The sequence below is a fragment of the Leuciscus leuciscus genome (assembly GCF_965113295.1).
Source record: "Leuciscus leuciscus genome assembly, chromosome: 10".
NCBI classification, from domain to species: Eukaryota; Metazoa; Chordata; class Actinopteri; order Cypriniformes; family Leuciscidae; genus Leuciscus; species Leuciscus leuciscus.
This window is the reverse complement of record NC_138734.1, coordinates 17,170,015-17,197,804: the sequence shown is the minus strand read 5'-3', so window position 1 is coordinate 17,197,804 and position 27,790 is coordinate 17,170,015. Positions and strand designations below refer to the sequence as shown.

Below are 27,790 nucleotides of genomic sequence, written 5' to 3'. Positions count from 1 at the left end.
AAATCTACGTAAACTACGTTCTATGGACAAAAGAGGCACTGCTAACCTCTGCCTCAATGGCCATGGCCTTGAATTTCCTGCATGAAACAATGGTTTTAGGAGCAAACAATGGCAAAATGAGTATATTATATGTGTATTCCTGAAAATTTTTGTTACAAAAATTTATATTTGGAATAAAATAAATGCAATTAATAATGTGGTGAATTAATAAAGCTCTTGGAATTAATAAATGTAATGTCAACATTTCCTTTGGTGAGGCACTGCCTACCCTGCCTACCCTGACCGCACGTCCCTGTTCACATTGTTTGACCTGAGTTGACAGCATGTCTATTTGTCTTTTTATTTCTAAACAGAGATCCACGGCTGGGTTGTCCATTCCATTATGTGCCTTCCAGGGCACCGTTTCCCTCCATGCCCCCACGGGCAAAACACTGTCCCTCTCTACCTATGAAGTCAGCAGCGATGGCCTAAAGATCTCCTCCAACAATGCAAAGAAAGTTGAGGTGTACCGTTCCAAATCGGTGGGTCATGAACCTAGTGCAGAAAAGCCCAACTCCAGCCCTGGGGGTGGAGGAGTTGGAGACACAAATGTAAAAATCCACCTGGAAGTTCTGGAGATCTGCGACAATGAAGAGGCCATGGACAGCGTCTCTATTGTCTCCAATATAAGCCAGTCATCCACACATGCGCGCTCGCCTTCGCTACGTTACTCTCGTCGTGAGAATCGCTTTGTGTCATGTGACCTTGGCGAAACAGCCTCATACTCCTTGTTGATCCCCACGAGTAACCCGGACACGGACAACATCAACATCCACATTCCGGATACGGTAGAAGCGCACAGACAGAACAGCCGGAGACAGCACCAGGAGACTGGAGGTTACCAGGAAGAGATACAGCTGCTCAATGAAGCCTATAGGAGGCAGGCAGGTGATCAGGGGAACTGACATAACCAGATATACCAGGCGATGCCAATAGGCTGAGAAGTCCCAGGTATAAATGTATAGAATGTTTGGATGAAAGATTGTGACAAAAGCTCATAGTGTTGCAAGTTCAGGGTAGATTGAAGCACCCAGACCTAAAAATCTGATTACCATCTAAGCACAACTAGAGTAGCAGCTTGATCAGAGGTTGCAATGTGAAAATCCAGTTCAAGGAACCACAAGAGAGGCATTCATCTGCCAAGCTGTCTTTAGTAAGCTTGTGGGATAAAAAATAGGATGGAAGCATGATGAGATATGGTAAATGCTTTTACAATTAAAATTCAAGGTTAGCATGCCACAGGAATAGCTGGAGGTTTGGAAAGGGGAGTGATTTATATGCCAAAGTGCAACTAAAATGTGCTCAGAGGTGCAACAAATCTCAAGATGAGACAGATAAATATTTTATTTTTTGTTTTTGTTTTTTGCCCACAATTTCAGTGAGGATAGATCAGTAGAGGTAATGGTGACTCTTGGATGATTTGAAGTGGGGCTACCATGGTATGAATGAAGCACTGGAGAATTAGGCTGAAGTCCTTGAGTGGTTGAAAGTGATGTGAAATAAAGGTTATTGGGTGCAAAGAATGAGGATTATATTCTTTCATTTATTTAATGAAATAAATGGGGGGGTTGCATTTTTTTAAAAATTATGTTGTTCTGCATAAAACAGTCAATGTGTATTTACTCAGTTATCTAGTGTGTGGGACTGTTTAAAGGAATATTCTGGGTTCAACGCAAGTTAAGTGAAATCGACAGCATTTGTGGCGTAATGTTGATTGCCACCAAATAAATAAATGTAATGTTTGTAATATACATTTTTAAATACTCAGCCACAAGATGTAAACAAAATGTGTTAAGATTATATTAAAGGACAAGTACGGTATTTTACACTTAAAGCCCTGTTTACAGATCGTATCTGATGAAATAGAACGGTTAAGATTAAAATTTGGACACATGCTCCTGTCCCGAGCATTTTAGGTTTATTTCGCTTTTGTGGACCTATTTTGCCAAACGCGTCACACCTGTGATTCTTCCGTTGAGAGCTTGAATAATAGACACTCCAGCCCAGTTGGTGGCGATAATGCACCTTTGCCAATTGCAAGAAAACCACGGGCATTTCATTGAATACACAGAAGAAGCAGAAGAAGAAGCGGCGGAGTAATATCGTAAAGGTGCTGCGGTCTCACAGTCACAGCACGTCCTATTAAGTCAATGGAGTTGGAAAAAAACTACGATAAAACCTGTTGGAATGCATCTTTTTCAGCGATTTTTGATGGAACATATCAGTGAACACCCCCTGACCACTCGGTGAGTTTCACGTCTTTGTAAACGAAAGTTTAATGTGTTTTTAGGACGGAATCTTCCAGTGCATATAGACAACCATTGTGGGGGTGGTGGGGGGAAGCGAAATAAACCTAAAATTCTCGGGACAGCAGCATGTGTCCAAATTTTAATCTTAACCGTTCTATTTCATCAGATACGATCTGTAAACAGGGCTTTAAGTGTAAAATACCGAACTTGTCCTTTAAAGTAGAGCAAGTTAAGCAGTGAAAAAATTATGTTTAAATTTATACTTTGTTGCCATGACAACATAACACCTAAAATCCTAAAATGACTGCAAAAATTACAAGAACAACACAGAAGCTCAAATAATACACACATTTAAAAGAAGAATTAATGTTAGTGCTTTTTAAAAAATTACAACCTTCACTTGTGCATCTAAATCCTCCAAAATTGGGCTCTATTCACTTTCATTGGAAGAGCTTCACAGTAACCTTTTTTGTTGTTGTTTTTAAAGGAAAACTAGGAAAGTGTGGAAATTAATTAATTAATATTATGCCAAAAATGCTGTCAAAAAAGCTTGATTTACATTAAGCCAGCAATATACCTTTAGTTGCAATCTTAGTATGAGTGAATATGTAAATGCTGATAGATGTATGTATGCTTGCTTCTCTGTATGTGGGTATTTGTACATCTTTGTTGTAGTACTAAAGCCCTTTTTTCAACAGTACTAAAGACTGTTGAAAAAAGCAAGAGAGAGATTCTGTGTGATGCATGGGCCTATTTTATGTGTTAATGTGTGTGCAAGTGTGCTCATTTTTGAGCCACTTAGGAATCCTTTCCCCCATTTTCAGTGCACTGCATTTGCAATCAGAAATGTGACCCTGGCCACTTGCTTTTGCATTTAATACTGGCATAAATGCAGCTCTGAAATGGAACATTCATGGATGATTTAATAGATCCCAGTAAAATGCAGTAATGATTACGCTGTTTTTCATTTGAACTCTGCCAAATCAGTGTGTTGAACAACTATTTAAAAATGTGAAAATTAAATACAATGGCCATTCGTGGAGGCTCGTGTAGCTCTAATAATTCTTTATAATTTACTGTAGACATTATTTCTTATTATTTTCAAATGTTAAATCAATGTGTTTTTAAATATACATATTGTATGTTCAGAATAGTAGATTATTTGTCTTAGCCTTGTGTTGTCAAACAACAAAATAGCTGAGGCTTAATGCTACAAAATATTTTCATCTATCCAGTGTTCTCATTAAAGTTTTATTCACAGAAAATAGCCTAATATAAGAGTGTAGATGGTTTAATTCCCATTTGTATGCCACAGCTCTTCATTGAACTGACTCCCATGGTCTCTATATAAATAATCATTTATCACTATATATAATTTATGCAAATGAGACAGAAATCCCCATGTCTGGATACTTGATGTTTTTGAGAAACGTCTCTTGCAAATTATAACTTGCATTTTATGTAACGGCAAAAACAGTTCGATATCTAAAGCCTTTAATTAATGTATTTTAGTCAATTTTAGCAAATACATGTCTGTGTTACGTAACGTAGTGGAAATAGCACGAAGACGAAGGGATGATAATGATGATAATAGTCTTTAATGACTAAACTCAGGAACCAGAAGAAAACCACACTTAACATTAACGAGAACGGACGAAGACTGCGGGAGAGAGCAAACAAAGGAACTTAATTAGATAATGAACAGGACACAGGTAAAAGAAATGACTAATCAAACAGATTGGGGAAAACTAGGTCACAGGGAAACATGACACAGAGCATACATGTAACAGTCTGGGGGAAGGTGTTTATTAATTGGAAATAATTATTAAACCTGAGAAAAAATGTGTCATGTTGCCTAAAGTGTTCATTTAATATCCTCATATTAGAGGGGGGAAAAAAGCTCTACTATTTACTATTTTGCTCTAGGGGAGACTTGGGCCAGTTGTCACACAGCTCCCTGTAATTTAAAAGGCTTTCCATTTTGAAAAAGAGGTGCACTTAATTGTATTAAATGTGCACTTGTAATGTACTTAAAATCTTAAAAGTATTTTTTTAAACTGCACTTGCACAACAAATTTAAAGGTATAGTTCACCCAAAAATGAAAATTGTGTCATAATTTACTTACCCTCAAGTTGTTCCAAACCTCTGAGTTCACAAACAAAACAAAACAACTTGAATTGCTCTGTTTGTAAGAGAGGCATGTTGCATCGTCTTGAACTGTTCCATGTTGTGTGTGTGTTTTGTGGTTTTGTGAGTAGAGTATAGAGAAAATGACCCATAGTTTGAGAAATTGTGTGTAAGCAAACTGTAAAAAAAAAAAAAAAAGTAACTGTAATATAAATTAGCTATAATAAAAGCTTTAATAGATTTACATTTAATTGCAATTAAATACCTGAATTGCCTGAAAACATTACATTCTGTTAAGTATATTCCTTTAAAGTTTACTTTTTTTAATAGCATGCTAAAGTGTACTTCTATTTCACAATAGGGTACATTTAACAGTAGGCTACATTTTTCTTTTCTTAGAACTGTCTTAATTAGAATATTTTTTGTGAATATTGTTATCAAAACTATGTTTTTAATAATCTGGGTAAACAAGTGAAGAAAAAAAATACATAAAAAAATAAACCAACTTTGAGTAACATTAATAAAATGTGCGACATCTAGCCCTGCCCCCATTTAATCTACTTATTTCCACATTCAGAATCCTTGGATGGATTTCCCTGAAAGACTCTTTTACAAGTACCTTTATTATCCAAAGGACTCTCTAAATCTTTCAGAAATATATTAAATATTATCATGGCACATTTTCCCCTGCCTCTTTTGCACCTGCAGACATCGGTTGCTGAAGCCATAGGGCATTGGAGGGACTGCGGGCTGATTTGGAGTGACCCATCGCAAGTTAAGGAAATGAAAGCTCTCTTTCCTCCATTTGTGTTTCATCTCTACTGCCATTTTGAAGACTGACACACCCCCTCAGTCCCTCCTCCCTCCCTTTTAACAAACAAGGCAAGTTCTTTACAAGAGCCTGACATTCAGATTGTGTTTTTGCGCAATTAACTGTGAGTTATATCTAAAATATATCTATGCTACTCTGAATAATACCTGAACTTCGTATTTTGAGCACTTCCTGCGTTGTTGTTGCTTTTGCCTCTTTATGATGACTCGCTGAATTTAGTCCTAATTTGTAAGTCGCTTTGGATAAAGGCGTCTGCTAAATGACTAAATGTAAAATGTAAATGTAAAACTATCAGGAGATGTTGTGTAGAGTGACAGGTTACTGGAAATGGGGGTGTTAAATCAGCAGAGAGTGACAGAGGCGGTGATTAAAGAGTAAAAGTGAGAACAAGATGCTCCTGGATATGAATAAAAAAAGATTTTGTGGAACAACCTGTACTGACTGAGGGACAAGATGTTTATTAAAAAGGAAAGGACACAAAAGAGAAAATGGAAGAAATAAGAGAAAATACAATACTTTTTTATTTGCTAAACAGATGTGTCATTTCTTAGCAGCAAGCTCCTATTAAGTCCTGCTTACCACATCTACTACATTAATCCTTCACCTACAGACATGTGAATGTAAGTAACACACATGCACACACTCTTCACAGCCTGTCACATCCTGCCAAAGATATCAATGTCAGAGACCCCCAACTCCCTTGTCTGCTTAATAATGTAAAGACTAAGCTTCAGAGTATCACCATAGGTCTGTGGGTGGAGTGTAAAGCTATTGGCCTGTGTGTACAAATCTTATTTCTTTTAAAAAGACAAGTTTAGGCCATGAATGTACATGCTGTATGTTAATTTGTTAGCAGCTGATGGTCAGCTAGCTAGCACACACTCTTTCTTTGAAGTTGATTCACCAGGGAAGACTAGCTGGTAAATCAAAGTGAAGACACCAGCATCCAAAACATTTTTGTGAATTATGTTATCAAAACTATGTTTTTAAAAATCTGGGTAAATAAGTGAAGAAGAAAAAATACATAAAAAAAATAAACCAACTTTGAGTAACATTTATAAAATGTGTGACATCTAGCCCTGCGCCCATTTAATCTAGTTATTTCCACATTCAGAATCCTTGACATTAATTGGATGGATTTACCTGAAAGACTCTTTTACAAGTACCTTTATTATCCAAACGACTCTCTAAATCTTTCAGGAATATATTAAATATTATCACGTCTCCTAGGCACATTTTCCCCTGCCTCTTTTGCACCTGCAGACATCGGTTTCTGAAGCCACAGGGCATTGGAGGGACTGCGGGCTGATTTGGAGTGACCACAAGTACACAGCAGATGTTGTGGATGGCCTTGAATGTAAACAGGAGGACTTTGAATTGGATACGGAACTGGACCGGGAGCCAGTGGAGCTGTTGGAGGACAGGAGTGATTTGGTGGATGGAGGGGGTTCGGGTTATGATGCGGGCAGCTGAATTCTGGACCAGTTGAAGTTTATAGAGGGATTTGTGTGAGAGGCTGAAAAGGAGAGAGTTGCAGTAGTCCAGTCGGGAAGTGACGAGACTGTGGACAAGGATGGCGGCAGTGTGGGGGGTAAGGGAGGGGCGGAGGCGATTGATGTTTCGTAGGTGGAAGTAAGTGAATGTTAAATTTGCGGAAGATATTGCGAGGGGAAGGAGGTAAATGATAAAAAGTAGGGCCCCAGGACAGAGCCCTGGGGCACACCTGAAGTGACAGAGGAGAGACTGGATTTAAAAGACTTGAATTGAATGAACTGAGTGCGGCCAGAGAGGTAAGATGTGAACCAGTTTAACGGAGTATGGGTGATGCCGATGGAAGATAACCTGTTGAGGTGGGTGGTGTGACAGATGGTATCAAAGGCTGCACTCAAGTCGAGGAGGATGAGAATGGTAAGGAGTCCAGAATCAGCTACCATAAGGAGGTCGTTGGTGATTTTGATAAGTGCTGTTTCAGTGCTATGGAGTGGGCAGAAACCGGACTGGAACTGTTCATACAGGTTATTGTGGGATAAGTGAGAATGGAGTTGAGAGGCAACTGTTTTTTCAAGGATTTTTTAGATGAAGGGTAAATTGGATATAGGACGGAAGTTGTTGAAGTTGGAGGGATCGGCATCAGGTTTTTTCAGAGTTGGGGTAATGGCAGCAGTTTTGAAGGATGTAGAGACAGTTCCAGTGGTGAGGGAGGAGTGGATGATAGCAGAAATGAGGGGGACCAGGGAGGGAAGGCAGGCTTTAACAAGTTGTGTGGGAGGGGGTCAAGTTGACAAATGGAGGGCTTAGATTTCTGGGTGAGTTCTGTGATTTCTGAAATTGCGGGGAGCTGAAAGGAAGAGAATGAGTGTGTGGATGGGTGAAAGTCGGCTGAGATGCTGAGGTGAGGGATTGATCCAAGGTGCTGGTGGATGTTCTTGATTTTTTCAGTGAAAAAGGACATAATGGAGTTGCAGAAGGAGGTTGCATACAAGTGAGGGGGGAGAGAGTCCTGGGGGTTGAGTGATATTGTTAAGTAGGGAAAACAGTGACTTGGAGTTTCCTTTATTAGCAATGATTATACTGGAGTAGTAGTGTGTTTTGGTGCTAGCAATAGAATCCTTATAACGTAAGATGTGGTTATTGTACATTTCATTGTGAATAGTGAGACCAGTTTTTCTATGAAGACGTTCAAGTTGCCGACCTTTGGCTTTCATGAGATGAAGATGTGAACCAAGGGGCGGAGACGGAAAAAGAAACAGATCTGTTATTTAACGGAGCAAGGGAATTAAGAATATTATGGAGTCCAGTATTGTATTGAGAGACCAGATCATCGGGGGTGGATAGATTGTGAGTGTCAAGGAGGCAGGAAGAGTGAATACTTGAAGTGAGAGTAACAGGGTTGATTTTCTTTATTTTGCGAAATTAAATAAGACATGGTATTTTAGAGATGGAGAGAGTGAGTTTCACTGTAAATGAGAGGAGAAAGTGGTCAGTTATGGAGAGTTCAACAGCTGTTAGGTCAGAAGGGGTGACACCAGAGCAGCAGATTAAGTCCAGAGTATGTCCTTTGGAGTGTGTGGGAAAAGTGGTCTGTTGCTGACATCCAAAACTCTCTAAGCAGGAGGTGAAGTCTTTGGTGAGAGGCAGATTAATATTGTCCATGTGGATATTGAAATCGCCCAGCAGTATTATGTTTGATAAGAGGATAAGTGGGTGAGAAAAGCAGCAAAGTCATTTAAAAATTCACTATTCGGTTTAGGGGGGCGGTAGATAGTAGCAATGATGGTTGGAGTGGGACTAGACAACTTGCAGACAGCAGATTCAAACGAGCTGGAAACAGGCACAAACACCGGCCTTTCCACTTCTAAATTATCGCGAGACCTCCTCCCTGGCCGGAGCCACGGGGTTGACAGATGTAAACAAAACCACTAGGAGTGGATTCATTGAGCTGAGAAAAGTCATTGGGCTGTTGCCATGTCTCGGTTAAACAAAGAAAGTCTAGCTTACGATCGGAGATGAGGTCCTGGATAAGATGTCCCTTGCCTGTCAGTGAGCGGATGTTGAGCAGAGCGAAGTTGAGTGAGGTGTTGTCACAGCTGGTGGTGGTGCTAGCCGATCGAGCTAGGCGGGCTAACACCCTGTGGTCGACAGCCTGGTTGGTGGAGCGTGGAGGGCGACGAGAGCTGGACTAGATGGACTTTATTGCTGTTGAGCTGGCAGAAATTCCGGCGGGAACCTTGGTGGATGTATCTCCGATGGGGCTGGAAGGCGATGTCCGGATGAAGGTGGAAAGCCAATGGCGCAGGTCCAGGCAGGTGACAGCACAGCCGGAGCAGGTCAATGGCCGAGTACTGAAGCAAACCCGTCACTAGCAGGTGAACAGGCAGTAGAAAGAGCCAGGCACAGACAAACAAGATGTATGTCCTACTGGCCCACATTATGGATGAGGATTTAGGCATCATTTGAAGAACCATTGCTCCCTGTCTTGGAAAACATGGGTATTGTGGCAGCCTGTTAATAAAATCTTAAAGTGCCCCTATTATGCTATTTTGAAGACTCCTAATTTTGTTTTGGAGGTCTCCTATAACAGGTTTACATGCATAAAAAGTAAAAAAAAAACTGTTTCATTTTCTCATAATATACATTGTACATTGATTCTCAAACGACTCGATGGATGAATCAGTCTCTTTAAATCCCTCCTTTCCAAGAGCCTGCTCTGCTCTGATTGGCCAGATGGCCCAATCTGTTGTGATTGGTCTACCACGGACAGCGCCTGTCTGAAGCTACACTGTCATTACCATACATTAACGTCAGTTCTGTCCGGAGGCTTCCTACAGTTCAGCGATTGAACTGTAAAGACAGTAACAATGACGTAGATTTTACCATATCTATCTGAGCGCGAGTCCAATTATGAAACATTGGAATAACTAGTTATTCAACCCGAACCACCATCACAAGGACGACTTCAACAGGACGTTTCTCAGTGATCCGCTACTCAGTTTGAAGTACATCATTACCCCTTTTCCACCAAGGCAGAGCTGGTGCTGGTTCGGAGCCAGAGCCTAGTTTCAAATCGGTTCTTTGTTTTTCCACCGCCAAAGCACCAGCTCCGAACCAGTAAAACTGGTTCTTAAGTAGCACCAAATCATTGCAGGGTCTAGAACGGTGCCAAGAAAGAACCGCTTGCGTCAGAGGCTGGGGGCGGGGTTACCGTGGCCAACAAGACTGAAGAGAAACTTGTGACCGCCATTTTTAAATAGCAGCTAGTCGAGCTAATAGCAGCTCGATTACAATATCCGTCTATGTAAGTTACGGCGAGCTGCACGAACACGTTGGATTCGCCGTGTTTGGATGCCGATTTATTTTCGCAAACCCATGAGCATCCATAGTAACGCAACGTCTATTATTGTTGATGCCTTGGTCGAGATGCATCGGAGCAGCGTGGACCGATCAGAGCTGCGGGAGTGTTTGGAGATCATACGACTCCTTGTGCTTTTTGATCGCTTTCGCAGTGATTTGATTTCATGTGCTGATCGTTCTGCGAGAAGCCGATGCATCTCGAACAAGTCTGGTGTGTTTGTGTTTGGCGCTGCCGCACTAGCGTTGCTGGGCAACATGATACGTATGCAGTGACGTAAGATATAGCTCTGTTGTGGCTCTCTGGCCGGTGGAAACGCAAACCGGTTCTTAGTAAGCTCGTCAGTCGAACCAACTCCGAACTGGCAATAGCTCTAGCTCTGAACCAGCACCCGGTTCTTGTTGGTGGAAAAGGGGTATATGAGACCTTTCAACTGTAATTCCTCACCATCAGTATTAAAGGAGTAGTTCACTTTAAAACGAAAATTAACCCATGATTTACTCACCCTCAAGCCATCCTAGGTGTATATGACTTTCTTCTTTCAGACGAATACAATGGGAGTTATATTAAATAAACACCCTGACGCTTCCGATCTTTATATTGGCAGTGAATTGCAACCATTAGTTTGAAGCTCAAAAAGTGCATCCATCCATCATAAACAAACTCCACGCAGCTCCGGGGGGTTGATAAAGGACTTCTGAAGCAAAGCAATGAGTTTATGTAAGAAAAATATTCATATTTAAAACTTTATAAAGTAAAATAACTAGCTTCCAGCCGAAAAAAGAATCCATATGAATTGAGTGGTTCAGTCCAAATTTTCTGAAGAGACATGATTGCTTTATTTTGCCTTATTGCTTTACAGATTTTATACACATATAAACATTAATCAACGCACCACACACATAATTTATGGTAAATGGAAGCTCAAGCCTGTCCGCTTGACGTGCAAGAACCAATGAGGTTCATTCTCGTGTGTTATACGCAGACCATTTAAAAAAAAGCGTATACATTTTTTATTTGAATATTGTTGTGGACAATGTGGGGGCCTTGGAGTCAAAAAGCTCTAGAACTACATAGTTCAAAAAGATAACCAATGCTGTTTTTAAAGTTTACACATTTTCTTGAAAACACAATTCAAGGTGTGAGTGTGTGTTTGTGCTAGAATGTGCGGACATAACAAGAGAGAGAAAGAGGAAGAGAAAGAATGGTGGGTGTAGGTTCATTTAATAATGTTATAAATATTTCATGATGGGGTCTGGAAGCTTCTGCAGGATAAATCCTCTGCACCTTCCCCACGCAGTTCTCCCACAATGCCACAGGGTTCTAATTAGCCTGCCTTTTGTTAAAACAGTCGCTGTTTAAGCTCCCTGTTAATCCCTGTCTGTATGCTCTGCTGCCTTTTAAACAAGACACCATTGACAATATGAGCAGAGGCCAATTAGAGTATAAGCATTAGGACAATTGCTTGAAGTCTTCATGCTCAAAGGCAGTAAACACACAGCTCTGTTTTTTTTTTTTTGTTTTTTTTTTTTTTTTGCTGTACGATACTGCAGGAAAGCAGGAGACAATAACTTCTCTTAGACTTGAAAGGTTTCTATAAGATTACACCACCAATGGAGATGCTAAGCGAACATAATGAGTGTTCCCGGGTCTTGAGATGAACATTAAACCTTTATGATACTGCCTTTTCTGTTTAGGAAAACTCATTTGCATTTTTTTTTTTTTCTCTGGAAAAAAAGTTTTTTTCAAGAGGTAGACTATAGAGTTCTCAACGGGTCGGGTCGGCCCGACAAACCCGACGGGACCCGCGGGTTCGGGCCGGGTTCGGGTCGAAAATATAAGCAAATGACTCGGGTCGGGTCGGACCTCAGGCTTAATCTTTTCCGCTAAGTAAAAAAAACAAAACATTTATTAATCATCGCTGCTGTTCACCGTAAAGAAAGTCTGGCTGCTGCGTGCAACGTGCATCATGGAGAGGGGCGGGGGCAGACGCCGCTGCGTTCACGCCTTTAGCCTGGAGAAGAAGATGGAGTTGGTGAAAAGTAAACTTGCCGCAGGTGAATTCACCGTCGCTACTACAGCCTATTTATATATTTAAAGTTTATTGTTTCAGTTGTTTGTATTGTTAAAAGGCGTGAACATTAAAGGTTGATTTGAATTCGCGTCTGCTGGTCATGAATACGTGTATGAGAAAAAAAAAAAAATCCAACGCGGCATCGGGCCGCGGGCCGGGTTCGGTCAGATAATTCATGTTGATGTGTCGGGTTACATCGGGTCCGGGCTTTAAAAGCCACGGGCCGGGTCGGGTCGGGTTGTAATTTTCAGGCCCGTTGTGAACTCTAGTAGACTATACGTTTTCCCTCCATTTGGTTACATCATGTTCAACCACACTGGTTAATGATTTTATTCCAGTTGATAGTGGGATAGAACAGGATTTTTCATGGATGTTTCAGTAAGGTGAGGTGATCCTCTGATGCATTCATATTTTTCATAGTCTATATAGCCTACATACTTTATAAATTGTCAGATCCATAGCCTACTTATTTTGGTTATTATGTTATATAATCACTGTTTGACTGCTTGTTCACTTTGTTGTTCCCTGATTATTCATCTGTATCATTTGTGTTATTTGTCAATATTATGTAAAGTGTCCTTGGGTTCTTGAAAGGCGCTATATAAATAAAACGTATTATTATTATTGAGCACTTTTCTGCATTGTACTTGCAATGATGGCGGCGCCCATGTCGGCAGCGGCTGCAATGGCTCACGGCAAAAATACAGATAAAAGTTTTAAAAACACCGACCGAGATCCGACTGCTGAATGACGAAGCGAGAGGAGACTGGCGTATGATCGGCATGGTCTACTGTTACTGCTCACAGTTGGTAAAGTAGGAACTATCGATCATAACACTGCGGACTCACTCAAGACGCTCAGACTGCTATGTTCTCCGCGAGAGGCCTGCACAACACTGACTCTTCGCTCCAGCGCTACCCGCCATCAGAGGAAGCGGAGGCGGTGTTTGCGGAGGCAGAAGAGGGGTAAGCGCGGAGGAGCTAGTGTTAAGCTTGGAGCTAACCCATGCAGAACGCCTTTACCATCAATCCTGCTGGCTAACGTCCGCTCATTGGAGAACAAATTGGACTATATCAGACTGGACCTAACAACAAAACGGGAGGTGAGCGATTGTTGTGCTCTGATTTTCACTGAGACCTGGTTAAATGACACAGTTACAGAGAACGCCATTAGCATGGAGGGGCTAACTACTTTCCGTGCGGATAGAAGTGGAGCCCTCAGTGGAAAATCTAAAGGTGGCGGGGTGTGCATCTATATCAATAACAGATGGTGCACAAACACAGATGGGATCCACTCTCATTGTTCCCCCGGACATTGAACTTCTAACAGTTAAATGTCACCCCTTCTATCTTCCAAGGGATTTCTCTGTCATAATCATTACTGGTGTCTACATACCTCCCGATGCAGATACTAAAGCAGCCCTAAAAATTCTGTCTCATTCCATAAACGAGCTGCAAACTATACAGAGTACTCACAGTTGCTGGGGACTTCAATCAGGAAAACATGAAAAACATGAAAACATGAACTCCCTCATTTTTACCAACATGTGGACTTTGCAACGAGGGAAACCAACACACTGGATCATGTTTACACAAATATTAAGGGAGCATTCAAAGGATCACCCCACCCCCACCTTGGCTCATCTGACCACATCTCTGTCATGCTAACTCCAGCATACAGACCCCTGCTCGTCAGAACAAAGCCCTCCTTAAAACAGGTGAGAGTTTGGCCAGAGGGAGCCATGCCAGCTCTGCAGGACTGCTTTGAATGCACTGACTGGTCTGTCTTCAGAGATGCTGCTACCAAAGGCCATACCACAGACATCGAGGAGTATGCTGATGTTGTATCAGGATACATACTCAAGTGCATGGATGATGTCTGTGTCACAAAAAAACATTACAGTCCGGGCGAACCAGAAACCATGGATGACGACAGAGGTCCAAGCCCTGCTCAAAGTCCAGAACTCTGCCTTCAAATCTGGGGATGTCACTGCTCTCAGGTCTGAAAGAGCCAATCTGAACAAAGCAATCAGATTGGCAAAGAGGTCACATGGACAAAAAATCCAGGGTCACTTTAATGACCACAGAGACACCAGGAAACTGTGGCAGGGAATCCAGGCTGTCACGGACTATAGGACTGCCCCCCAGTCCTGTGACGACAGCATGGATTTCCTCAATAACCTCAACAATTACTTCGGTAGGTTTGAAGCACAGAATACCACACCAGCGAGGAAAACCAGCCCACAGGAAGGAGACCAGGTGCTCAGACTGGATCCAGCAGATGTCCACCAGGTGCTGAAGAAAATTTACCATTTTTCCAAAAGCTTGACCAAAAGCTGCTGGTCCAGACATGATACCGGGTTGCTTGCTTAGGGAGTGTGCAGTTCAACTGTCTCATGTCCTCATGGACATATTCAACATCTCCCTGAGTCAAGCTGTTGTGCCTTCATGTTACAAAACCTCAGCCATCATTCCTGTTCCAAAAAAACACACCATCAATAGTCTGAATGACTACCGGCCCGTAGCACTCACTTCCATAATAATGAAGTGCTTTGAGAGACTAGTAAAGGACCACATCTCATCTGCCCTCCCCCCTTCACTGGACCCATTTCAGTTTGCCTACCGCCCAAACCGCTCTACTGGGGATGCCATATCCACCACACTACACTTTAGCTTGGAACACCTGGAGAACAAGAACTCTCTTGTGCGGATGCTGTTTGTTGATTTCAGCTCGGCATTTAACACCATAATCCCCCAGCATCTGGTCAACAAGCTGGGCTCAGACGCACTGGGCATAATTTCTCCTCTGTGTAACTGGATACTGGATTTTCTCACAGACAGGCCTCAGTTTGTGCGAGTAGGCAATAACACATCCACCATCATCTCACTGAGCACTGGCTCCCCGCAGGGATGTGTTCTCAGCCCTCCTCTCTTCACACTGATGACTCATGACTGTTGTGCAAAGTCCAGCATCAATCACATCATAAAGTACGCGGACGACACAACAGTGTGGGTCTTATCCAGGACGGAGATGAGAGGGCATATAGGGAAGAGGTGAGACTTTTTGCAGACTGGTGCAGGACAAACAACTTAGCCCTGAACGTCGAGAAAACCAAGGAGATGGTGACTGACTTCAGGAGAAATCAGCCTGTGCACGCCCTGATCCACATCAATGGGACTGCTGTGGAGATTGTAAAAAACACAATGTTCCTGGGGGTTCACGTGGCTGACAACCTGTCCTGGGATCTGCACACCTCCTCCCTCATCAAAAAGGCACACCAGCGTCTGCACTTCCTGAGGCGGCTGAAGAGGGCCCACCTCAGTCCATCCATCCTGACCACTTTCTACAGGGGCACCATCGAAAGTGTTCTGACCAGCAACATTTCTCTCTGGTTTGAGAACTGTAAAGCTTCAGAGAGAGAGGCGCTGAGCAGAATGGTGAGGATAGCTGAGCGGACTATTGGAACTACTCTTTCGACCATTCAGGAGCTGGCCCAGCAAAGATGCCTGTCAAGAGCAAAGGGCATCATCAAGGACCCCACTCACCCTGGTCACAAACTATTTTCCCACCTCCCCTCTGGTAGGAGGTACCGCAGTCTGAGAACAAGGACTGCAAGGTTCAAAAACAGCTTCTTCCTCACTGCTGTCAGACTATTGAACACAAACACCCACTAGAACATACCAATTAATGTGAATACTACATTTACATAATTATCTGTTCTGACTGTACCTTATTCTCAACTGCACTATTTTAAATATGGATATTTATACTCCCAACTTTATATATCTAGATACTTATATTTTACCGGTTTTTAGATGTTGTATATTTATATTTATACTACAGGGCCGTTGAATGCTTGAATCTGATTGGTTGACGAACGTTCTAAGGTGTGCATTATTTTCAGGGAAACGCACGGCTAAAGTAGTTCCAGGCAGGTCTTGACCGCATTACAGTTCCATATCACTTCGCGTAGTCATCTGTAATAACGGAAAATAGGATACAATTCATAACAAGAAAAAGCATTTAGCCCCATGCGCTTGATCTGCAATTTTCAATGTCTTGCTTCACAATCAATAGAAACATGCAGTTTAATTTTAATAAATAAAGTATTATAGTCCTATCTATAATCAATAGAAAATTAAACTGAATAAAGGCTAAATAAATGGATAGTCCTGCAGCACGGATTTTTTATTGCAGATAATATAACAAAGAAATAATTATTGATAGGCCTACTTGTTAAAAGGGCTTTGTGTTTCATTTATTTGGCTATAGTCTACTGTCATCTGTCAATAAAAAAAAAATTTAAAAAAAGAATGAACGAATTAATTAAAACGAATTGAATTAATAAATAAATAATAATATTGATGCACATGCTTTTCTGTCTCATTATTGCAACATCTCTCTCTAACAACTGCATTAATAATAATGAATGTAATTTGATACTTATGAATGATCATGCCCAAACGCGTGTTCAGCGCGTTCAGTCTGTGTTCAAAGTCGGTGTTTAAAATCTGCTGCAGTCGATGAAAACAGTCAGAGAATGTGTCAGCTAGTCGTGTGTACCCAGCATTAGTATGCGATCAGTGGCTCAAACTTCCGTTACTAACTCTAAAATAACGTTTTGAAATTAGCAACAGAGGCATGGGATTAGATGCGTAAGAAATTAGTCCTAAGAGCATTTTAATGACAAAAACTTTACAAACGTCTTGAAATACATAATCTGAACAATGTTTCGAGGTGTGGTAACTGTAGTATAAGCGGAATAATTGACTTCAGGCCGTTGAATTATTAGAAAAATAATGCACACCCTAGGTGTAACGGCCACTCTGCTTCGCGTCGTGACCGCATTACCGGTGTACATTATTTTTCTAATAATTCAACGGCCTGTCGTCAATTATTCCTGACTTATCACTCTACATGCTTTGCATACCCATATAAGCATATTTATTTATATTATGTAGCTAATATTTTGTTTATCTACTATGTTTTTGATTGTTTCTGTGCTATATTTTTAAACTGTGAATTTGCACGTAATTTCGTACTACAGTGCACTGTGGAATGACAATAAAGAAATCTTGAATCTTGAATCTTGTCAGACTGGGAGATCCATTAAAACTAGAAAAAACAAACAAAAAAACCAGCAATGTTAGGCTGGATTAAGCTGTTTTTGTTTTTTCAGATGAATAATATAATATTAAAAAGAATAGAGATTATAAATAAATAAAAAGATTACGTATATTATTTCTGTCATATTAACTCTACCTGTGATTTGATTAGTATGTAGATGAGTAAAGTCAGTAAAAAAAAGAAGTCAGCAGCGCCGCATGAATTTTTTATTTATAGCGCATGCGCAGCCGGCACCAATCGCATGCCATTGCGTCAATATTAGTCGCCTCGGTTTTACCTTTTCGTCATATGTGTACGACATTTCCGATATTTGAGAAAATATCGTTATGTTGGACTGTAGTACGTAGTGATAAATGACAATCAGAGGCATCATAACACTTTATCATCTTTAAACCGGCATCAGAGTTGCAGCAGCTGCTCTGGTTCATATGATCGCTGAGCGGTGTTTTATTAAGTTAGTCCGGCGGCATGAATCATGGGTACGGTAATAGACGCGGTTGGAGAGGAGGGGGTCGGCGGTTCGGAGATGGAGGGTCCAAGTGGGATGGAGGGGCTGGATCCAGTGGGGGTGCAGGATACCCGAGGAGCCCCGACTGGGACTCAAGGGAAGAACAAGGACATGGAAGGGGACGAAGAGGAGGAGGAGGAGGAGGAGGAGGAAGAGGCAAACATCCACCTCATTTAAAGGGTCGAGAAATTGGACTGTGGTATGCCAAATGGGGCGGCATTAAAAGATCTGAGGCAGAGAGGAAATCTGTGAGTAGTAGTCGGTTACTATGATGTCAGATTGTTTGTTTATAAAATATGTTGAATTATAGTACTTGGTAATGCGTTGTCTGAGATTGACAGCTATATGAGTCAGTGGCATAATATTGATGTTTGTGAGACATTTTATTATGGGCAAAAAAAATGTACAGACCATTTCTGAACTGAAATAAACACCTTTTTATTATTAACTTTACGATTGTGGCTGATTTTCATCACCACTTGGTCAAAGTCATTCTAAAAAGTTGTAATAAAGTAAGATTTTGTAGGAAATTTATAATCGAGAACAATTTATGTATGTCTACGAAACAAATTTCAAGCATTTAAGCAAAAGTCTTTAGATCTAATGGAATAAGATCATGAGAAAGTCGAATGTGCTGAAACATTTGTTGGGTATATCAATATAAAGTTTATGAGTGGTACCATTTTTTGCAACACTATTTAAAACAGTCTGGGAAAATGTTTATTTGACCAATCAATATCTATATGATATGATAATGCATATTTTAAGACTGAGAATGGTTGTGTCATTTTAGCGGGCAGTTGTTCAAATGGATGAATCACGAGAGCAGCACATTACTCAGTTGCTGAATTCTGTCCAAAGAGATCCAGGCAGAGACGGGCATCCCTCCACGTCTCAGAGCTGGAGGGTGAAGGAGGAGCCCAGTGGCCACAGGTGCAAAACAATACTGTACAATCATCTGGGTCCACATAGTCATTGAAATCATGGACATGTCAAGGTATTTTAAAATTGTATTTTCCATAATTATGCTTAACGAAATTGTGTCTGCGTTCCAGTTACTTTGACGGAGATGATCCTCCGGAACCGCAGAACATTGTGAAAGTGCCAAAAATTGAGCCTAAAGAGGAGAAATGGGAGAATGAGCTGGGAGCAAATGTGAAAGAGGAGCTTAATGACGCTGACCTGGAATACTTATTCCAGGATGTTGTGCGGAAACCCTCGCTGGATGAGGAGCTCAAGAAAGATCAGGAGAAGAAAAAAGATAACGCTAGATACATTGATATGCTGGTGAGACGGACACAGAACTATTCACTAAATCTTCATGTGTCAAAAAAAGAAAAGCAACTTTGTTTTAATGTGGCATTTCCTTTTTCAGAAATTCAGAGAGAAGCTACCTTCTTATGGGATGAGAGAGGTAAATGTCACCTTTTGTGATTCATATACAGTTATATCACAGTAAAATTTGCTGTAAAACACTGGCAGCTGTGGTTGTGGCTATGACAATGTTTCCATTTTTACAGCATGCCTGTATATTTTATAACTTATAACCATATATGTCATTAGGTGGTATAATGTTAATATACCTACTTTAACTACCAAAATCTACCTTTGTACCATAAAGTCCCCCTGTAGTCAATAATTGTAACCCTTAAAACTCATCTTTGATCACCAAAATGACATATTTAAAAGTTTTGTTCCTCTAAAAATACATTCTTCATGCCTTAAAATAGCTTAAATGTAACTCTACACCCTTGCCTCATTTTGTATATGCGGTTCTATGAATATGCAAATTAGCCCCGCCTCCATTCACTCACACCAGCTCAGAGATCCACTTGTTGACAATCACACGTTGTCGTGATTGGTTACAATGTAGTTTGTGATGTCAGAAACACCAGTGATTTCAAACCACATTTTTGAGTCTATCTTTGGTTCACTACTAGCCTGGCAAGCCAGACCTACATCAAGATGTTAGGTCTGGAAACTCACCATAGACACGCTCACTCCGAGGGGCGGGATAAACGGCTGTCTTTCAAATTCCCTCTGCACACAATAGGACAGCGCTTCAACCAACCAGAGCGTTTTCCCAACAGCGGAGCTAGTTGATAGATTCAACTTTTGCCATATCTGGCCGGCAAAACGACGAACACATCTTCCTTTTTTTAAGAATGACTTAAGTGCCGTTCTTTGCTCTTTTCTCAAAGAAAAACTTAACTCCAAGTCCTGCAGAGTCGCGGACAAAGCCGATTCGAAAGACTGTTCGCCAGCAGCCGTCATTCTTTGTTTTCAAGTAGCAGCCAGGTAACCGTCGCAACTCTGTCGTCATATGTTAAGCCCGCCCCGCCTACTCTATACGCGACGTGATTGGCCTGACCCAATTTAGGGTTTTGCAGCTCGAAAGTCTATGGAGAGTTGCTAGACTGCCCTGGCTGTAAAATACATTTTGCTGCCGCTAGGGTGCGTCTAGATTTCTAGGCTAGTTCACTACAGTTTTAAGGAGAAACTAGGAGAAATTACATAGACATATAAACAACGTTAAAAGCTTGATTTTCACCTCAGGGGGATTTTAAAATATACCGATAACCACCACAATAATATAGGTGACACAATAGAACGCCAAATGATGAATCAGAATTAATCTTAAAGTGGTCTGTTCATAAAACATGGTCAAGACTGTGCACAGGGAGATACACGCGAAGACAAAAAAACATCAGGGAAACACACATGACACTAGAATAACGCAATAAACATGAACTAAATAACATTAAATGTAACACAAAACACACTAATGTATATAACTGATAACAAAAATAGGAAAGGACTAAATTATTTATAATAATTTAATCATATGTGATGTGTAACTCAGGGACTTCTAGGAATGTCCTTTTTTATTATGATAATTCATAGTTTTTTACTTGCTAAAACCATACATTTGACTGTATTTTACAGTAAAATGTAATGGGATGTTAAATCATTTACAGTTTTTCACCGTAATATGTAAGGTAACTTAACATTTTTGTACTGTTTTTACTGTAGCATTTTTACAGTATTTTTCTGTAAAATGTAGATTTTTTTTTTTACAGCGTAATAATTATGTTGTTATGTCTCTTTTAGTCTTTAGTTTTAATGTGAAGAAGCATTTTAGTTCGCTGATCAGTGATCACCCAGTGAATTTGTACTATTTTTAGTTCTCTCATGCACCATTCTGTTTTTGTCTTACTGTAGGAGCTGGTTAAACTGATCAGTGCTAACCAGGTACTGGTAGTCAGTGGAGAGACAGGCTGTGGTAAGACCACCCAGGTCACTCAGTTCATCCTTGATGACTTCATCCAGAGGGGCATGGGCTCTCTCTGCAGGGTGGTTTGCACGCAGCCACGGCGTATCAGTGCCATATCTGTAAGTAAAAGCATTATTCAATTTTAACCTGTTTTTTCTCGAGACACCCTTGCACTCTCTTGCAGTTTGAAAACCCTGGCCTGCGTTAGATGGTCCTCCAGGACAGGTCACATGATCCGTCAGAAATCATTCTAAGATGCTGATTTGGTGGCCAAAAAACATTTCCTATCAATGATGAAAACATTTTTACTGCTAAATATTTTTATACATATTTTTTCTAGATTCTTTTATTTAATAGAAAGTTCAGAAGAACAGCGTTTAGCCCTATTTGAAATATAACTGTTTTGTAATATTATAAATATCTTTTTACTGTCATTTTTTATCAATTTAATGTGCATCGCTGCTGAATAAAAGGTATTAATTTCTTTAAAAACCTTTGAACTGTATTCTATTCCTTTTCCTGATGATTCAAATTATTATTATTTTTTTATATAACACCATGATCTCTAACATGGGGCAAAAGTTGTGTCACAGGACCAGTCACAAGCCATATAGATACTTTCAAGTTCAGTATACATTGCAGAAATGAAATATAATTAGGCCTCTTTGTTTTTGTTCTTTCTCCTTGATTTGATTTGATTGATTTGAACTTCATTAAAAAGCAGCATATCTGATCCCACTCTTCCTACCTAATTTGTAGAGTGTCTGTGGTCCCACTAAAGTATTTTTCTATTTAAGGTGTGAGGTTAAAAGTAAGTGCTTTTGTTTAGGTTGCAGAGAGAGTGGCTTCAGAAAGGGCAGAGCCGGTGGGAGAAGGGAAGTCCTGTGGGTATCAGATCCGTCTGCAGAGGTAAGTGAATCAGATCTGCAAGTCATTCTTAATCCTGTAATCCCCATCCCGGTTCTATGGAGGCTATTCTTTTATAACGGAGTTCTGGCAGATGGGTGAATTCTTTTTTCTCCAAGTTTAATTTTGCCTGTCAGAAAGTTGGAAATTCTCTTTCTCAACTGGCCAGAAACCCTAACTAATTAATGCTTTGCATACAGTTGGTACTCAAACAGAATAATACGGCGGCAGTCAAATTTAACAAACCTAAACAAAAACATCCTAAACAATATAGCTGCAAGCAGAAATTCGGGGCCAAGCCCGAAGGCATCGCAAGCACAGCAAGTACAGCAAGCAAAAAGTACAGAAAGCACATCAAGCACAGCAGCACAGCAAGTACTGTAAGCAAAGTAGTACATCAAGCACAGCAATACATCAAGCACAGCAGCACAGCAAGCATTTAAAAACAACAAGCATTGTAAGTAGTGTTGCACGGTGCACCGATACTTCAAAAGTATCGTGATTCTCGGAAATTAGAAACGTCACGATTCCTAAATTTATTAGTATCGATACTTCTAAGAATGACCGCGTTCCAGATTTGTAAGAGACATATTTCATGTTGGTGTGGGCAACGCACGCTTCCAGTGCCTCCCTATGGACGTCTGTGTTTTTTCTCCTCATGCACACGGCAAAGAAGCTGCAGCTGTCATGTGACAAAAACTACAGCAAGATGGCTGCATGTGCAAGCACAAGTGATACTGTGGCCGCCGGTCCACGACTGGTAGAAAAAGATGACGCGAGGAGTGAAATATGGAAGTACTTTGCCTACCTTGCTGACAGTGAGGGCAAAGCTACCGATAAGTCGAGACCTGTTTGTCGTCAGTGCTACAAACAAATGCAAACAAAGGGAGCCAACACCTCGAACCTGCCGATTTTCAAATTTGATTTGTTTTTTTTAAACTGAATGCCATTGCTTTAATTTGTTATTTATGTTTTGATATTTAATATTTTGTTCATATGTTTAATGTAATCGCTGTTCATATTTTTATTCAAAGTTCAGAATCAAGATAAAGTTATTACCGGTAACTCTTATGTTTCTTATGATAACTGAGATAATGCTGCTAAATTGATAAAAATTGCTATAAATATTGTCATTGCTCTAATTTATTTTTTATATTTCATATTTTGTTCAAATGTTTAAAGGTTGTATCAGCGTTTTCAGGCCCAAACATAAATGATCACATTCATCTAATCTTTCCTAACGATCATTTTCATTGATCATTTATGTTTGGGCCTGAAATCGCTGATACAACCTTTAATATATCTGCTGTTCATATGTTCATTTATTAGTGTGTTATATGATTAGAATGTTGTCCCGGTTTTAAAATAAAGCACAGCAATGATATTTGAGAGTGTTTCGGTATCCACGGATTCGGCATGATGCAAGGAATCTATAGACACCAATATTATGATAAAACTGACAAACTGTTCAAAAGTTATTTGCCAAAAATAGAAATTTTCCAGATCTCATGACCTGTAGGTGGCGCTGTTGCCATATATGGAAGTTCCATATTTCACTCCTCGCGTCATCTTTTTCTACCAGTCGTGGACCGGCGGCCACGGTATCACTTGTGCTCGCACATGCAGCCATCTCGCTGTAGTGTTTGTCACTTTGCCAGTTTTTCTTTGCCTCTCTCTCACGGACGCGCTCGATCTCTTTTTAGCAAGTTTGTTTTTTCCCCCTCACTGCGCGCACGCCGGGTCTCTATTAAAATTAAATGTTTCAGGGTAGAAACATATCATACAGCTGATAATCATCATAATCATAACTAATAAGTGTCATCCACACCAATTACAAAAAACAACTGTGACAAATTATTTAGCCTTTGTTGCTTCAAAGAATTTGACAGAATTTGACAGCCATTCTGGCATATTAAGTTGTTTTAGCTGTTATGAGAAAAATAAATCCAAATGAAAGCGCCGCCGCGTCTGTCGAACGCTAATTCAACATGCCAGAATACAATCCGATTTTAGAACAATGCGTATCGCCACTCAGCCTGGTGTGCCAAAATGCTTAATTATAAACTTCAATATTTCATTCAAAACAATCCCAAAATGCTTTGTGACATTTTTAAAAGCTGTGCATGCATTAAGGCCACTGGAACCAGGATCTTAACTGAAACGTGCTGCATGTTATCTCTCAATACAGGAGCAGAAGCCCTGGTTCTGATTTTATTGTTTGTTTAAACTTGCATGTTGCATATCTTTATTTTATATATTTGATATGGTCTATTGGTGAAGTATAGCATTGATTACTGTGGGGGCGGGTAATCATATTTTTTAAAAACTCTTTATGTATAGGGAACCCCATAAAGTTTTTTCTATTTTTAACAGAACTGGTTTTGAAATTATTGTAATTATTATACAAATGTAAGTTCAGTCATTCTGTTGCATAATATTTGTTCCTTAGTGTAAAATGGAAATGTATGGTCATTTTATTTTATAAATATAAGCAACAACAACAACAACAAAAAACTATATGGTGCAACAGAGTTTTAGAACTAGACAAATCTCTCTCAATTAAAGGTGCAATGTGTGATATTTCTGAGGATCTATTGACAGAAATGCAATATAAGATCCATAACTATGTTTTCAGTGGTGTATAAAGACCTTACTTAATGAACCGTTATGTTTTTATTACCTTAGAATGAGTCAATTATATCTACATAACACTGGCCACCCCCTTCTATGAAGGTCGACATATCGTGACGTCATGTTTCTACCGTAGCCGACAGCGAACAAACAGCGCTGCGCTACAGAACGCGTTTCGTCACTAACTTGAATGAGAAGCAGCAGAAAAAGACGCAGCAGAATACTCAGGTTGTCCCTGACTCTGCAAACGTGGAAAAAAACATGCTGTCTGAACGACGACTCTGACATCGTAACGTTAGCTATTTCCCCTTACCTAGCTGCTTTGATGCTCTTATCCATAGCTCTTATCTTATACTAACTAGCATGGAAACAGGCTATGGTAAAGCCAGTGAATAAAAGACTAACACAATGATGAACAAGTAAAAATAACAATCGCAATAACATGATGTTTTACTGAATAATTAAGTAAATATAATTTAATATAAAATATAATATAAGGAAACCTCTCTGCTGACTCAGACTCAGACCGTCAGACGACATCTTCCGATCCTACGTCGGCCGCCGTAGCTTCTCATTCGAGTTTGAAATTTGAGGGATACGCAGTGAGTAACTGACTGTCCGCAATTCGCAAATCTCACCACTAGATGCCGCTAAAAATCACACACTGCACCTTTAATAATAATAAAAAAATTACAGTAGCCCATGTTTGTTCGGGATTTGAACCCATGTCATCTAAATTATTGAAACCCAAGTTATACCACTCAACCACGAATTTACTAGAAATCTCAGAAGTTCAGTTGTCCAGCAGTCAGTGTGTTCGCTCACACGAGAGAGAAGCGCTCTTCATTCGCCTCATTCCTAAATAGAATAGTAAAAATAATCAGCGTCATTGCACCTAATTTATTTTCACTGACAAGTAAACCTTTGATGGTCTTTGGTGTATTTTTTTGTTTGTTTGTTTGTTTATCGCGCTGCTCCCCCGATGAATAGGCTTCTGTTGCCCACCGACGTCTACAATATGAAATATAGGCTATATTGTTGTCTCTATTTTTAACTTTTGATTCTATTTTTATGTTCTAAAAGTTTGTTCTATTCTGTTTAAAATATACTTTTACATATTGAATTTTTGCTATCGTTAAAGCTGCATTCCGTAACTTTTTTGGGGTTAAAAAATTATCCAAAATAAATTTTTGAGCAAGTACATAACCAGCCAGTGTTCAAAACTATCTGCTTGCCTTAGCTCGATTCAAAAAGGTAACCTTGTAATAATGTTTTTAATTCCAGTGGTACCGGTGGATTTCCGCGGGAAATTCTAGCATGTCTTTGCGTCATTACGTCTGTACACATAAAGAAGGAGTCTCGGCTAGTAGGCTATATTGCGTGTGAGGATGTTGGAGGTGGAGATTTATAGGCTTTTTTTTTTTTTTTTTTTTTTTTTTTTTTTACAGCACTTGATATAATTAAACTTATCAATTTGATGGCGGATCCAGAAAGGTTCAAACGACAATCATCAGTGTAAAATGCAAAAGACTTCGGACTTCAGAGTGGCTACAGAAAAAAGAGACTGCAACGGGGGCCCATGCGAAAACTAGGGAAAATATTGGAAGGGCATTAAATATAGTCACGCAATGCTGATGTTGTTAACATTAACAATTTGAGAACAAAGTATAATTTGCACGGTTTGACGTCATATAAGCGATCGTTAGATTTAATCAGCGCATTTTATTTTTCGCTTTTTTTCCCTTAGTTGGTCAGAACAAAAGTGGATGTTACTTACTTGTACAGATGACATTTTCCAGTGAAAATTCTTCTGTTGGTCATACTTCCAAAAAGTAGAATCTGTGATTCCGAATGACAGTATCCACACCGGCGCGGTGACTGACAGCCGCACATTCTCCTCAAAACATTAATTCATCCACGCTGTGCTGTGCCGAGGCACAACCCACTTGAAGTTAATAATTTTGCGAATAACTGCAATTGCAGATTTCGAACAGAGATGGTGACAAAGAGGAAAAACTACGGACTGCAGCTTTAAATTTATCCAATTCTGTTGTAGCCTAATAGGTATATAAAAAAAATATAAAAAAATTATTTTTCTTTTGTTCTAAAGGTTTGTTCTATTCTGTTTTTTATTTTTATTTTTTACATATGTAATCATTCTTGTTGAAATAATGAAAAAAGTTTTTTTTTTTACAAGACCTTGTGCTGTGTGTTTTTCTGTTGTTTAACTTTTAAAAATGAGGCAATTGCTGCTGTTTTGCAAAATGTCCCTTTGACCTGGGGGTCATTTCGTGAACGACTTTACAATGCAACTGGTTTATTTTTGCCGTGGTGACTTTGCTGCACCAGCTGGCGCGGTGGTAATTGGCATTCTGGTTGACTACCTACTGTACACACAGAAATTCTTATCTAGGTTTGCTATAAAGCAATACTTATTTTTTCAGGTTTGTTTAAGACCAATTTACTGTAACAATTTATTTTAATTAAATTTGACAATTTAATTCAAAGTCAGAGTCAACTTCATTGTCATTTTTAGCACATTGCACGGCAATGGTTAAAAAAAATGAAACACAGTTCCTTCAGGGAACAATGGTGACAAACATAGTGATAGTAAATATAGATAATTCAATTCAATTCAATTCAATTCACATTTACTTGTATAGCGTTTTTCACAATATACATCGTTTTAAAGCAGCTTTACAGAAAATGCATGAGTCCACATTACAATTTAGAGTGATCTGTTATCAGAGTTAACTGTCTAAGTTATGTATTTCAGGAATGTACATACAAATCACAGTTATAATATGTAATATTTTAAGGCAGAAACCATAGGTAGAAACAATAGATATACAAGGTATACAGAGTAAGACGGAGAATTAAATAAGGCAATATATACATAAAGTGTAGAAGCATTGAGGTATAAGTTGTAGTGTTGAATTATTGAACTATATAGTTTTGAACTAAACAGTAGCAGTTGTTTAACTGTTGGATATGAAGCTTGGACTGTGGATTGTGATTTGTATGACAATACAGTAGTGGAAACCCACAGGTGTTTTACACACTAAATCTCTGAGACGTAACGTTCTGGTCTTGACTTTCTGGCATTATGATGAGCTGAACAAGCCTTAATTTTCTTCTATGAATAATCCTACTGGAAATACTGTATGTTTTAT

General features: G+C 39.7%; 2 protein-coding genes and 2 long non-coding RNA genes across 4 annotated transcripts in view; 3 read left to right on the top strand and 1 right to left on the bottom strand.

Moving 5' to 3' along the window:
- The window catches only part of LOC309508366 (putative G-protein coupled receptor 149), a 74,424-nt gene extending 72,839 nt beyond the window's left edge, over window positions 1-1,585 (top strand). Inside the window, exon 4 of the mRNA XM_082182965.1 lies at window positions 354-1,585. Coding sequence (XP_082039091.1) covers window positions 354-944 — 591 coding nt within the window. The 3' untranslated portion in view covers window positions 945-1,585. The remainder of the gene's footprint in view (window positions 1-353) is intronic.
- LOC309508555 overlaps window positions 1-27,790 on the bottom strand; it is a 320,760-nt gene that overhangs the window by 47,948 nt on the left and 245,022 nt on the right. The gene's annotated exons all lie outside the window — the stretch shown is intronic.
- dhx36 (DEAH (Asp-Glu-Ala-His) box polypeptide 36) overlaps window positions 17,563-27,790 on the top strand; it is a 74,477-nt gene continuing 64,249 nt past the window's right edge. Inside the window, exons 1-6 of the mRNA XM_082182885.1 lie at window positions 17,563-18,054; window positions 18,600-18,739; window positions 18,862-19,093; window positions 19,182-19,220; window positions 21,029-21,199; window positions 21,910-21,989. Of these exons, the coding sequence (XP_082039011.1) occupies window positions 17,767-18,054; window positions 18,600-18,739; window positions 18,862-19,093; window positions 19,182-19,220; window positions 21,029-21,199; window positions 21,910-21,989 (950 nt within the window). The 5' untranslated portion in view covers window positions 17,563-17,766. The remainder of the gene's footprint in view (window positions 18,055-18,599; window positions 18,740-18,861; window positions 19,094-19,181; window positions 19,221-21,028; window positions 21,200-21,909; window positions 21,990-27,790) is intronic.
- On the top strand, window positions 21,999-26,512 carry LOC309508583. Its single transcript, XR_014209573.1, has 2 exons — window positions 21,999-22,625; window positions 22,719-26,512. It is a non-coding gene; the product is annotated as an uncharacterized lncRNA (long non-coding RNA).